Genomic DNA, 13,124 nt, shown 5'->3' on the forward strand with positions numbered 1-13,124 from the left:
CTACATTTACCTTTCCCATCAAGCTACTGGATGGAGCTACTGGGCACTGCTGCTCCACACTCCCTTCTCCCTCTGAAACAGATGCATAGCAAAGATAGGTGATACCATCTCTGTAGAGAAATCTCTTACAGAGGTACCTCTCTATGGAGGTAAAGATCTGTTCTGAGCACAGTTAGTACAGATCCTCTAATATCTTTTCTTCATCTAGCTCTTCCCTTTGCATTGTCGCCAGTGGATCTATAGGCAGGAAGTGCAAGATGCTGGGAGTTTTTCAAACACGAGGATGTCTTAAAGTGAGCTATGTTTTGGAGGGGCAGAGAAAACAGCAAGGAGGAAGCCAGCAAATCAACCATTGCTTTAAAACTGAATGCCATCCTGGAGAACCTAAAGTATACCGGACACAGGGAAATCTCACCCCTTCCAGCCTCATGTGGCAGTCCTGTCTCCCAGCACAGCCTGGGTTCTGCCTCTCCTCTGAAGGTGTAACTTAAATGACCCAGAAACCTGGGGCTGGTTCCAGGGAAAGGGAGGGGAGACAACTGCCCTTCCTAGGAAACATGAAAAGAGTATAGCCAGCCACACCTGCTTAAAGAGCTTACGAAGGCAGCTGAGAGAGGTAAAGCCTGTACACTGGCCACAGTCTCTTTGACAGAAACATTGCCTGCCACAAACACTGAATTGCTTGGGGCAAGCAGTTACTCGGCCGGGTGATGTGCTGCTCCTGCAGACTGTGCCATTTGGCACACATCTGGCTGACACAGCTGGATCATCATACTCAGGTGTTTTATTTTAGTGCCTGACATAACACTGGCAAGCCACACACAAACACTGAAGCCACTCTCCCATGCAGCCTCATCGAGCTTGCTGAGGAATGCTTCACATGCAGCACATGCAGGCACCATCTCCACCATTCACTCAGCCCTCTCTGCTGCAAATGCAGCTTTAGCACACAGCGTCTAGATAAACTCAAAAGCCCCAAGGTTAAGTGGAAAATAGAAATCCACTGACCCCTGGCTGGGCAAGTGAGCTTAATGACTTGTCTGCTGCTGTATGTACCAAACATATGCCAGCAAACATCTGCCTGAGCAGCCTCTCCAAAATAAATGATTGATGGAAGTGATTTGCTTTTAAAAATGGGGTAAGTCAGCTGGGAGTCCTGCTAGAAAAGGGTTAATGGGATGTATTAATTGCTAGTGAGTGGAAGGGAGAGGAAAGGAACCAGGAGTCAGAGGCAACACCCCTTGTTAGGTGTTTACTATGTTGCATCTAAACCCTTTGCATATGCAAGGCAGATGAATTACTCTGTAAATCCTATTACTCTGTGTGGATAAATCTTACATGCGAGTTAACAAGCCTGGAAAGCTGGGGAATGGAAGCTGCTGAATGGATATTCCAGGGTCAAACCAAACCAGCACACGGGAGTTAAGAGATACACACATATTTTTCTTCTAGCATCCTTCTTCCCTGATCTCATCTTGCTAGCTCACATACCCCTCTGTCATTAAATGGGAGGGATACAGGACACAGGGAATCATGTAGCAGACCATTTGGTGACATCTAGCAGGATTTATTTCAGAGAAAGAGAAAGAAAACTTTGCTGCTGCTGTTAGCTTTGCTAGGGAATTGCTCCCTTGGTACTTCAGGGTTTGTGCACTATCAGCTCCTCATATAGATTACAGACTTATTTTAAATTATGTCCAGTAGTTTTATAGCCCTAATACACAGCATGCGTTTGCACACACACATGCACAGAATTTTCCTTCAGTAGGGAAGTTACTGCAGGTAAGTTGAGTAAGGCAGAATTTGAAAAAGAAACCTGCAGGAAAAAAAGATGACTGCATTTCAGCTACTTGGGACTCTCCTGACTGAAAGCCAAAGTAGCCTCAGAACTACCTTTAGAAAACCTGCACGACAAATACAGAAATATAGCACTTGATACTACCAGTGAACAAGTCTTCATGTGCAAAGACACTCTCATCACAACCACTCAGTTACGCTGGCACAGCATACACTCTTTTACTTAGCCCTGCAACAAAAACAACACAGTGAACGAGATAAAAGCTTCATAAATGTTGGAGCTCTTACACCATTTTTTCACCAGCCTTTTCAACTACTGTATCCATCTCCCCTCCATGCAGGCAGAAAAATAAAAGAACTTGCCTAAGAGTTCTGGCAGCACCAAGGATAAAGTTTTTGCATAGGTACAAAAGGAAGTACGGGAAGATCAATGGAACATCTGGCAAGCACAGCTGGATCCCTTTTCGATTTCTCTATTGATACTGCAGGGCTGGTGGAAAATGTACGTTCACGAGAGCTGGCACACAAACAGATCTTTCCCCACTGAAATTCTTTTGATCCAGAGACTATACAGAGGAGAGTAGTGGCAAGAGGTTTTCAAAAGCTTTGCAATTTTTTTTTTTTTTTAATATTAAAGCACAAACACACACGCAGAGCTCATTTGTAGCAGCTGCTGCTACTGCAGTTCGAGAGGTAAAATAACACTCTCACAGAGACATATACACACAAACCTACATCACATCATATGCATGTGTTGCATATGTAAAAATATAGATACACACAGAGAGAGAAAAGGAAAAGTTGGCAAAATGCCCTACCTGAGGATGGCTGTGTCCCCCTGCCTCACGGTGATGTTATCGGTACCTCGGGTAAAATCCACGCTGCGGACTGGCAGCCCTGTAGGGAGAAGGCAAAGCAATCTCAGTAGGACCAGCGGTAATTGTTTCCGATCAGGCTGAGCCCTTGCTACCATGGCTGGTCTCGTCGAGTTTCACTGTCTGTACTTGGCTCGCTCCCTCTGCGTGTCTATGTGGATAGATGGATGGAGAAAGAAAAATAGTAGTGATAATGTACAACTCTTGCTATGATCGACAGCCCCCGAAAGGGGAGGTGATTTCACAGTCCTTCTTAGCTGCCACTTTCTCTTGCTCTTTTCAGTCTCTTGATGGCTTCTTTTCCCCCCTTTTCTTGATATAAGGCTTTCAAAAAAGAAGAAAAAAAAAAAGTCCTAGCACAAGCTTCAATTAAAAAAAAAAAAAAAAAAAAGCAAGAGGAAAAAGTCAGGTAAGAAGATAATTAAAAAATAATAACAATTAAATCGACCCGTTTGGAGTTACGGAGAGAGGTGGAAAAAAAGGAAAAGGAAAAGACGAGTCCTGTGCCGCCGGGCTGAGCGAGTGGATGGTCCTGCTCCAGTGCGCGGCTGTGCAGCCTCCCAGCCCCGAGCTCCCTTCCTAACCCACTTTCCCAGGCGGAGCGAGGGAGGGAGGGAGCGAGCGAGCGAAGGGAGGGAGCGAGGCGGGAGGAGGGAGCCTCACTCGTGAGACGGCAGCTCGGCACCACAGCGGCAGCGAGCGCGGGAGGGAAGCGGAGAGCGGGGCTTCCCGTCCCTCTCCTGGGGGCTCAGCCCGCCCCGATCCCCCTTCCCCTTTGCCGGGGAATGGAGATGCCCCGGGCGGGCAGGGGAACGGCTCGGCGGCCGGGCCGGGCTTTGGGGGGCCGGTGGGAAGGGGAGGGAGGGGGGCACTGCAGCAGGGAGAGGGGGCATGTGAAAGGAAGAGGGCTGGAGAACAGAGTGGGGGGGGGGGGAACCCCGAGGGAGAGGGGGCTGGGGGCTGGAAAGGGGAGGAGGGAGAGACAGAGAGGAAGGGGATGGGAGAGGAAGAGGGAGCTGGAAGAAGAAGGATGGGGGAAAGAGGGAGAAGGGGAGTGCAACCGGGGAACTGAGAGGAGAAGGCAGGAGCAGCGGGAGGTACTGGCAGAGCGGGGCAGAGAGGATGGAGGAAGATACGGCCAATATTCACTAGAGAAAATACTGAGGGAAGGCGAGGGGGAAGGCGAGGAAGCTGTGGCCAAAAGTGCAAACAACTTGGCTTTGCGGCCTGAAGCCACAAGCAAGCTGATTTACAGAGAAGCAATCTTGGCAACTGTCTCTGCAGCCTCAAACCTTGCTTTCCCCCCCCCCCCCCCCTCAGACTTTCCTCTCACCACATACACAGTTGAACATCCCTCCCACCCTCCACCTCCCTCCCACCTCTCTCCACTCAGCCCTTCCCGCCCCCCACCTCTTTTCCCAGCCTTTGAGGGATAGACCGGAGACAATGCTGGTATTGAGCTGCCCGCAGTGTGAATACTCGGCCTGTCCTCCCCGACTGCCAGCGCCCGCAGCTGAGCCCCCAGCCCGGCAGCAGCAGCAGCACCAGCAGCACCAGCAGCACCAGCATCGCTGCCCACCCGGGAACGCTCCCATAGCTCACATGCCATCACCGTCACCGTCGCATGAGAAGGGAGATTAAATTAATGGAGAGGAATAAGCCGTATGTTTTACTGCTGATGCCTGCCTGCCATTCATTCCCCCAGCCGGCCCTCCTCTGCCTGCAAAGAGGGATGAGGAGAGCTGCTCCTTGGGGATGTTTCACTAGCGTAACCCTTCTGTGGCCAAAGCAATGTGGGGCAGGGAGGGGGAAGCAATGAGGGATGAGGTGGTTTGAGGGAGGTCAGCCAGAGAAGCAGGTGCCAGAAGAGCTAAGGGGAACTCTGCTGTGAGTTGCTGCCCTGCACTTCACAACACTGCTGCATGTGTTTTCAGTAAAAGAGAAAAAAAACAGGTCTTGTATGCTGCCTGCTTCACCTCTAGTCCTGGAGCCTTATGGGGATACAGGGCACCCAAACTGGAGAGATAAAAGGAATGACTCTGTGTCGTACAAATTGCCACATGAGACCAGATCAAAGGTCCCTATAACCCTATGTCTGGTCTCAGAGTGCAGCCTAAAGCCAGCGCCTAGGGCAGAGCACAAGCAGAAAACAAGTGTGCAATGGTACTGATCCAGAGCACTTCTCTGATTTCCAGCCATTTGTGGCTAAGGCATGTCCCCAGCCAGTGGCAGTGTCTTTGTAGTTAATGGCCCTCAATTGATTTTCTTCTTTCAGGAATGTGTCCAGTTGCTTTCTGAACCCCTAGAAACTGGCCCCTGCAGCCTTGGTATGGAAAGGCCATGTTGTCTTATGAGTACTTAAACAATCCCTGCGTGTGTTAAAGGCCCAGAAATTAAGGGCTAAGGTCATGACACCATTGCTCAAATGCCATGCATGCAGTGGCAAAAGAGATGACTGCTTTGTATTCAAGTCAAGAAGTGATCAGACTCAGAAATTTCCCCTGCACGACACTCCACATGGATGGCACCAGAAAGTGGGAGCCCCAAAAAGGAGCTAAGGGGTTAATCCACATACTGGATGTTCCCAAGCTACTGCAGAGAGAGATTTCATCTGACAAGGGTATTTTCTCTGAAGAAGGCCATGCTGCTGATAGACTGGCAGCCACCACTCTAGGGTGTTGGACAGCACAAGTGACAGAGAGATGCCATCAGGCTGCTGGCATCCCAGGTCATGGGCATCACCAAAGGAAACCTCTACACTCTTATGACAGAGTTCAAATACAGCTAAAAGATCCTGTCCCATATGAAGTTACCAATGATAGAAACACATCCCTCTTGCATGTCAGACAGTGGTATGGATCCTTTTTACAAAGGTCTCCCACATATGTTTCATCTACATTTAATAAGAGCTATTGTATGTTAATTAAATGCCACTGGAGTAAGGAAAACATATTTGTCAAAGATTAACTATTATGTAATGCAAGAAGCATCTGCCACCCAACTGCTAGAGCTCACTAAATATTTCCTTATCTCAGAGTATTTACTTAGGAGGCAATAACTATCCAGTTAAATCTAAATTTAATGCTTAGTTAAATATAGTTCATGGAAAGTGGCACCAATATGTTTTATACAGAAAACGACAGAGGGGGTTTCAGGGAGGGATAAGGAAGGAATCTTGTCCCCAGACTCCAGTAACATCCCAACTCACAGTGGGACTGCACGTGGCCATGCTTCCCGACAAAGGGGGGGTTGTGTCACAGTGGACTCGAGGGCCTCTTTCCACTGAAATGGAACTGCCAGGGAAGTCTTCATCTTCTTATACATTTATACAATCCTCATTAGAGCTACTGCAGCATAGCTATTTAATACTAATAATCATAATCATAACAAAAACAGTGTTGAGGAAGAAATTCCCTGGAGGGGCTCGTAAACCTTGGGAAAAAATAAAACCAAAACCTGAAGCTAATAGGTCTTATTTGCTTTTAGAATTGTACAGAAGAAAAAAAGGGGTTGCCTGGGTATAAAAGGCCAAAGAAGCAGAAATCACACAAAGCCTAGGAGAAAGCCTCATGAGAAAAATAAATAATGTTATTTTTGTACGTGTTCCCAGAAGAAATAACTCTCTGGACCCATCTCCCTCTGCTGGAAACAGATAATGAAGCAGCAGGTCTGCTTTCTAACTTTCCTACCTCCTAAAAACTTGAGGAAGAATTCAGGTAAACAATGGGAGTGCAGACACCACAAATCCGTACTGCCATCTGTAACACCACTTCCCAATACTCCTGGTAGGTGCAGGACTGGCAGGGTCAGCCTGCCTCACCAAATTTTGTCTCTATGCAGTTCAGGAATGAATGGGGCAGCATGAACCCAACCTTACAGGCACTGCATCATCCTCTTCCAACTCAAAACATTTACACCCTGCTTGCTGGGAACATGGCCTAGAGCAACACCTTTTGATGAGTACAGGCTGTGTGACACCACCAAAGACAGGACAGAAATGCCTGGATGGCAGCTTTAGGAAGGTGTCTGTGTTTCTAGACTGTGGGTATGGGATGTCTCTGTGTGCAAGCTGGAAGGAAAGTGGCAGCACAAACAGACACAGCCTAGCTTGCCTTACTCTCCCCAGCTTTGAGGAAATGCACTGAAGACATCACAGCCTAGGTGTCTAAGCTGGCTGAAGGAGAGACCCTCCATGCTGGCCCTGGGTAGGCAGCCTCCACTGAAATAAGAGATGCTGAGATGCTCTGGGACTGGTATTCAGGTCACCTCTGCCCACCTGTGTACCAGCTCAGTTTTAGAGATACTCAGGGACTGACATTGTCAAAGCCTGAAGAGCCATCTGCTTTTCATGGCGAGCCAACAGAAGCTTAGAGCATGGATTCTGGCCACAAAATCGGGATGGGTTGTTGTTTTTTTGCATTTGAGGTGGCTAAAAGTAAAGAGCGATCCATGGAAACTTCATGCAATGCCAACTGCAACAGCCACCTGTATGATGCGGATGGCTGCCCTCTAGGAAGCTCATCAGCTCACACCACAAACTGGCAACTGTTGTCTCTTGATTTTCTTTTACTACCAACCTCACTTAAGACTGCTGACTTCTTCCCAAATCACAGTGGAATCAGGGAAAATGCATTTCTCAAAAATGGAAGAGAACTGCTCACAGAAGTCTCTGGACCCTTTTCATGACCCAAGTGATTGCTTTAAGAGGACTGTATACCTGTCCTGCCAGCAGAGTACAAACATCTAGGGACTTTATTCAGGGTACCTGTAATGATGAGTGAAAACGTATGATGTTTTGTGAGCTATAACATGTTTAGTCAAGATACACTGCTGTACTCAGCAGGAAAGCCTGCTCAGAGCTGCTCAACCATGCAGAGAAAATGCAATTTTCTTGCATTGGCAGAGGAGTTATGGAGGAGAACAGGGAAGAGCCAGAAGGGTTTCAGCACATGTGGAGGAAGATTAAGCAACCTTGGCAGAGGTTTGGTGATCTCTCCTTCCTCCCTTCCTGCAGCCCCTGCGTGCACACATTTCTACAGAGCAAGAGCAGCATCCCACTCCATTTTATTAAGCAGCTACATCTCATTTTCCTTTGGTTCCTAGGGTTCATGGAGCCACAGGAGAAGAGAAGGAGGAAAGGAAGGGCTAAGAGGGAGCTGGACAACCCTTTGAACGAAGCAGGTGCCTCTAGAGACAAATTTAAGAGGAGGTGGGCTTTCAGGGGTAAATGCCCTTTTCAAACACAGAGAGGTCACATAGGCCATACACTGCCCACTTCTTCAGCTACACCTGCCTGATAAAGTGGCCTCCATCAATACCAGGCCAGAGTCCACTGGAACAACTGGAGAAATTATTTCCAAGAGACAAGTAAAAACAAGAAAGTCTGCTAAGGACAGGATGCTGTCTACCAAACTTGATCCTGTGCTGAATGGAACATCGACTTCACTTACTCATATCCCCAAGCCAAAAATTCTGCAGTTTGAGAACAATGTATGTGCATGATGGCTCTAATACTAGAAGTAACCTTTCCGCAGCATGTGCTTTATTTTAAGAAAGTTATGGGGTTTTTGTGAATATTTTGCAAGTCTATAAATTAAACTGTTTTTTGATGCTGAAAATCAGAGCCAGGTTAGGCCTGAGACTCACACCCAGACATGTACTGCAAGAAGACCAGGCTTCCTCTGATGTAAGGACCTCATTAGGTAGAATGGTTTATTGCATCCGGAGCACTTGGGTCCTATCTGTGGAGGGTAATATGCATGCACAAGGATTCTTTCTAAGTGCCATCACTGAGCTGTAACAGAACTTCCTTCTGTACACGGACAATAGCAGATATTCACCAATTTGTAACCTGGTAACTTACACAGTTAATCTAGTTTCACAACTGGTCACCTTCATGTGGGCAATTTAGAGGCCAAGGGCTAGGTTTTCAACTGCTGTGAGCTGACATATCACCACCACTATCAAAAGGGCTATGCTGACTTCCACCAGCTAAACACAAGGCCTTGAGTTTTGAAGTTCACCTGCTTCTGTGCTGTATGGGTAGAAAACTGCATTATCACCTTTGAAAGAGAAAACCTTTTTCAACTGGATAAAGATATTTTGTGCTCAGATTTTTTTTGAAAGTTTCACCTTTATTTAAAGACCAAATCTGAAGCTTGGGCAGGAGGAAAAGAGCAGCTTAAAGATGCCTTTTTTTTCAGCCAGGTATGACCAAATGGGATTAAAGAATTAATACTGCAATTAGCTTGTGGCCTTAACTGCTGGGTGCTACCACAGCAAGTGCTTGTAGAACTACCAAGTCATTGGCAACAGGTTCTTCAGCTTTAGAGTAAGAGAATCAGAGAGTGTTTCTCTTTTAGTTAAAGCAAAAGTTGCCTTTCTGGCCTTACAAATGCAACAATCACAAAAGCAATCAGTAGTACCAAGAGCGTGGCACTGCCTTTCCCTGAAATATCACATATCATTAACAAATTCCTTACTGACACCTCAGAACTGGGCTCTGCAGCTGCTGTTCATCAGAGGGTGTCAAACCACTGGAAAACCATGCTGCTCAGCCACTGCTGCTGTATGCCTGACAGCCAGGCTCCCAGCCATCTCCCAGCGGAGTCGGCAGCCCCCCTGGGAAACTGCATCACCTGTTCTCCCAAAGAAGGCCAGCTCATGGCATCAAAAGCAGGGGAAAAACTTGACCCCAAAAGTTGGGGTCCGATGTTTCTCATGGGGACAAGATATTACATTGACCTGTATTTTCAAAGCTGCCTATAGGATTTAGGTGTGCAAATCTAGGCAAGCAATACATACTTGCCACTGAGGACAGCCTCAAGATCTCTTTTCATATTTGGGAGGGAAATAATTGCTTCACCAATGTCAAGTTACACTTGATGAGTCTGGCAGAGCCAGAGTTCAACCCTACAGGTCTTTAAATAATTCACTCCCCATAGAAAGGCAATAGTTCTATCTGCTTAGGCCTAGTGTTCCCACAGAAACGTTCCTCCCGATGCTGGTGAATATTTACAGCACAAGTAATTAGGATCAACTTTACAGAAGGAGGCTAGAGTATTTAACAGTCCCTCTCAACACACAAGTAGACACATGACCCAGAGGTTTGGATGTTCTCACAAGACTTGGGAGATCCAGTCCTGATTTCCTCTGTGAATTTGGGTAAATCACTTAACGAGGCATTGACAAAGGTGTAAAAAGCTGATCTCCTTAGGTTCCTCTGCCCTCAGAGAGATAATCTTCTCTTGAGTGCACTTCAGAGCAGATGCCTAGTTCAACCATTTAAAATTGTCCTGTCTCACAGGCTGTGTCAAGGTTTCCAGCTACCTAGCAGAGATCCTAGCATATCCTTAGCTTCCAACAGTATTCAAAGGATGAAGCACTGAAGACTGCCAGGTGATCTGACACTACAATACAGAAAGCCCTTGCACAAACTACTGAACATGCCAGGTGTGATCTGTTTCTAACATACTCATTAACAGGCCCCAAAGCGACTGTCTGGCAGTTGCAAGGGATGTTATGATTACTGCAGACAGGAATCCTATACAACTAAGAGGTGGTCAAACCCATTCTGCTGAGTCTTGCTGTATATTCAGTGACCTGCTCCAGCATGGAGTTCTCAACACAATGCTAATGGATGAGAATAATCATTCTGACAGTGGTGATTCAGAAGAAATAATTACTGAAATAATACATGCTGCACATTCAGAGAATTAATTTTGTTGTGAAGAATAGAGTGCATCAGGCTGTTACACCACACATTTTCTTGTCCATTACAGAAGCTGAAGAAACTGAAACTGAGGCCTTCAGCAAGACAAGAAAGATTCTCAAGATTTGTGATGCTATCAGGAGACCAGGCACTGTCAAGAAGCCTCACATGCAACAAGCTGAGAGAAATTTGTATGCGGAAATTTGGAAAAGGTTCCCTTTGAAACTATGACCTGACTTCTGAAAACACTTCCAATCATTTCACTGCCTTCAGGTCTGAAAATGAAGAAAATATATCTTTGGCATGTCCAGATTTTTAAGATGACAAGCCAGGAGAACTGTACCACAGAGACAGGCTCAGTTAGTACCATTCTTACAGGCTACAGGTCAGGGATGTCTCTGCATCAGCATTTGGAGTTAGTGCCTGCTTATTCTTTCAACATATACTTTCTAAGGTTTCAGCGTTGTTGTTTTGTTTTTTTTTTCTTTTCCCTTTTCCCACACTATTACTCTGCTCCTTCTTCCAGGCTTCTCTCCCTTTCCTAGGTTGCTCCCATGCCCTGTTTCTGTCTGGCCCAGTCATATTCATACATTTTAAAGCTAGGAGAGACTTCTCAGATGACCTTGGTCCAGCTGCCTGCCCAAAGCCACAGAAACTCACCCACTTCTGGCAAGAAGCCATAACCAATGCCTCAGCCAGAGAACCTTGTCAAAGAAAGGCTCTTGGCTTTGGTTCAGGCAGCCCCAACTGCAGAGGTCTACCCTACATCACTATGTTTAATCATTAATTACCACTCCAGGTTAAGGATTTTTCAAGTAGTTTTAAGCACATTTAAACATTATTCCCTATATTATTCAGCTGCTGAATCAAATAATGCTCAGATTAAAGAGTCACCTGTTGTTAGATACATCATCCATTAAAAATTATGTTGTATCTGTTTGAGCCTCACTCAGTACTATTTTTGTTTCTAGTCCAATACTTTGCCACAAATGCCCAACAGCTATGCCAGAGAAGGAAAGGGGGTATTTTCAGCAGCCTCCATGAAAGCTGGTAGATGCCAAATTAATAGCAGTGTCCTGTGGATGAGGCCAGATACCACAGAAGTAGGGCCAGGAGTGGGAACTTTAGGCCCAAACCCAAGGCAAGGGGGAAGCAGGAGTTGGAGGGGAATAATAAGGTTGCTGCCTGGCGAGAGGAGGTATTGTGCTGGAGGCCATTCCAGGAGCTTGTTCTGTTAGAAGTGACCACGGAGTCCCCAGCACAGTCCTGTGCTCATATGCAGTGGCAGGGCAGCTGTATGGCCAGTGGGCTTCACTGCTTGCAGCAGCAGCAGAACAGTGTCTCAGAACCACTCTGATTCAGTTTCATCGTAACTCATGTTTAAATCAACTTGGGTAAGGTGAAACAAACTTGAGTGTGGATTTAATTGCAAACTGCTCAGATGAAGCAATACCTATCAGACAAAGCAGTAACTCCTGAGGGACAGAAATTCTTCTCTGAAGCCCTGCTTACAACATTAATGCTGGGCCGGTTGGGTGACGCACACATTCTGAAACAGCTCCCTAAAGCAGAGGTCTGGAGGGCACTTACAAAAGCTTCCAGGCAAGAGTGAGAATAAGCAGGTGTTCTCCTGGAGAGGTGTAAATCTCTGTAGGAACTTAACCTCTCAGAGACAGGCTCAGGTCCTGAAGTGCCAGCAAACACAGCTCCTCTGCTGGCAATTTATGCAGCTCCAGGAAGCTGTTAGATCCACCAGCTTACAAGACTTTATGAAAGAGCCAACAACCCAAACAAGAATGGAAACATTGTTTCCTGTGAGACCCTTGAGGATTCCTGCATACTCCTGGTCTTCAGGACACTTCAATACTTTCCTAATTTATACAACATACCAGTTGGTTTTTTTTGAATGAGCCTGCTAGCTTCGTCCAGCAGGCAAGATCAGGGAAGAACAAAGAGCAAGTTGGTCGGAGAACCCAGGCAGGTGGCTGAACAAAAGCAAAGGTCGTGAAAAAATCACTACAGTTGGATCAGAGTAACGAAAAAACAAAAGCCCAAATAAAGCCTTTGCTTATGAGATGGAGCTATGAGTAAGGCACATCCACACTTCATTACTTGCACTCTGATATAGGAATGGTCTAGAAGATGAACTCCAGATACCAGACCACTAGCACTTGTGGGTAAGGCTACCTTACCTAGCTATCACTGATTACTTTCAAATCAAAGTCACTGTCAGTAAGACTTTTTCACCTTATTCTTTTCTGCAGGAAATTGTCCTGTGTTTGCCAGACATAAATGGAAACCCAGGGAGGGCCTAAATTTGTGAAATGAGTCACTCAAGCAATCTACTTCTGAGCTTTTGGTAGGACAATTACTTCCACAAAGTTATGAGAAACAATGGAAAGAACGGATAACCAGAGGAGCTTTTTCAGCTAGTGAGTGTATAGCATGAAGAAGCTGCCAGTACAGATTTTTACAGATTTGGGATGGTATAACACTGCTGCTAAATGCAGGGGGGTTCCTCCTCATATAAGCCCTTGAAACCTACTGACCTGATGAGGGTCTCAGGAAGAAGGAACCTAAAGCCCAAAGATTTTTCCCATTGAAGTAGTCTATCAGTGTCTGAGATGTCAACAGCCATTTTGACAGACGGCAGAGAACTCTTGGATGAATCCTGGCCCTGATATAATCATGTAGAGCTTTGACACCTATTTCAGTGGGGCTACTATTTCACCTCTTAAGTC

At 46.3% G+C, this 13,124-nt stretch overlaps 1 protein-coding gene across 3 annotated transcripts in view; it reads right to left on the bottom strand.

Annotated features, from left to right (window-relative positions):
• LSAMP (limbic system associated membrane protein) overlaps positions 1–13,124 on the bottom strand; it is a 1,031,747-nt gene that overhangs the window by 320,175 nt on the left and 698,448 nt on the right. Inside the window, exon 2 of one of the 3 annotated variants that reach the window (XM_051623572.1) lies at positions 2,616–2,694. In XM_051623572.1, coding sequence (XP_051479532.1) covers positions 2,616–2,694 — 79 coding nt within the window. Of the gene's footprint in view, positions 1–2,615; positions 3,263–13,124 lie in introns of those variants that run through there. The other 2 variants (XM_051623564.1, XM_051623582.1) reach the window with 2 other exon arrangements.

This window comes from Apus apus, chromosome 1, assembly GCF_020740795.1.
Source record: "Apus apus isolate bApuApu2 chromosome 1, bApuApu2.pri.cur, whole genome shotgun sequence".
Classification (NCBI taxonomy): Eukaryota; Metazoa; Chordata; class Aves; order Apodiformes; family Apodidae; genus Apus; species Apus apus.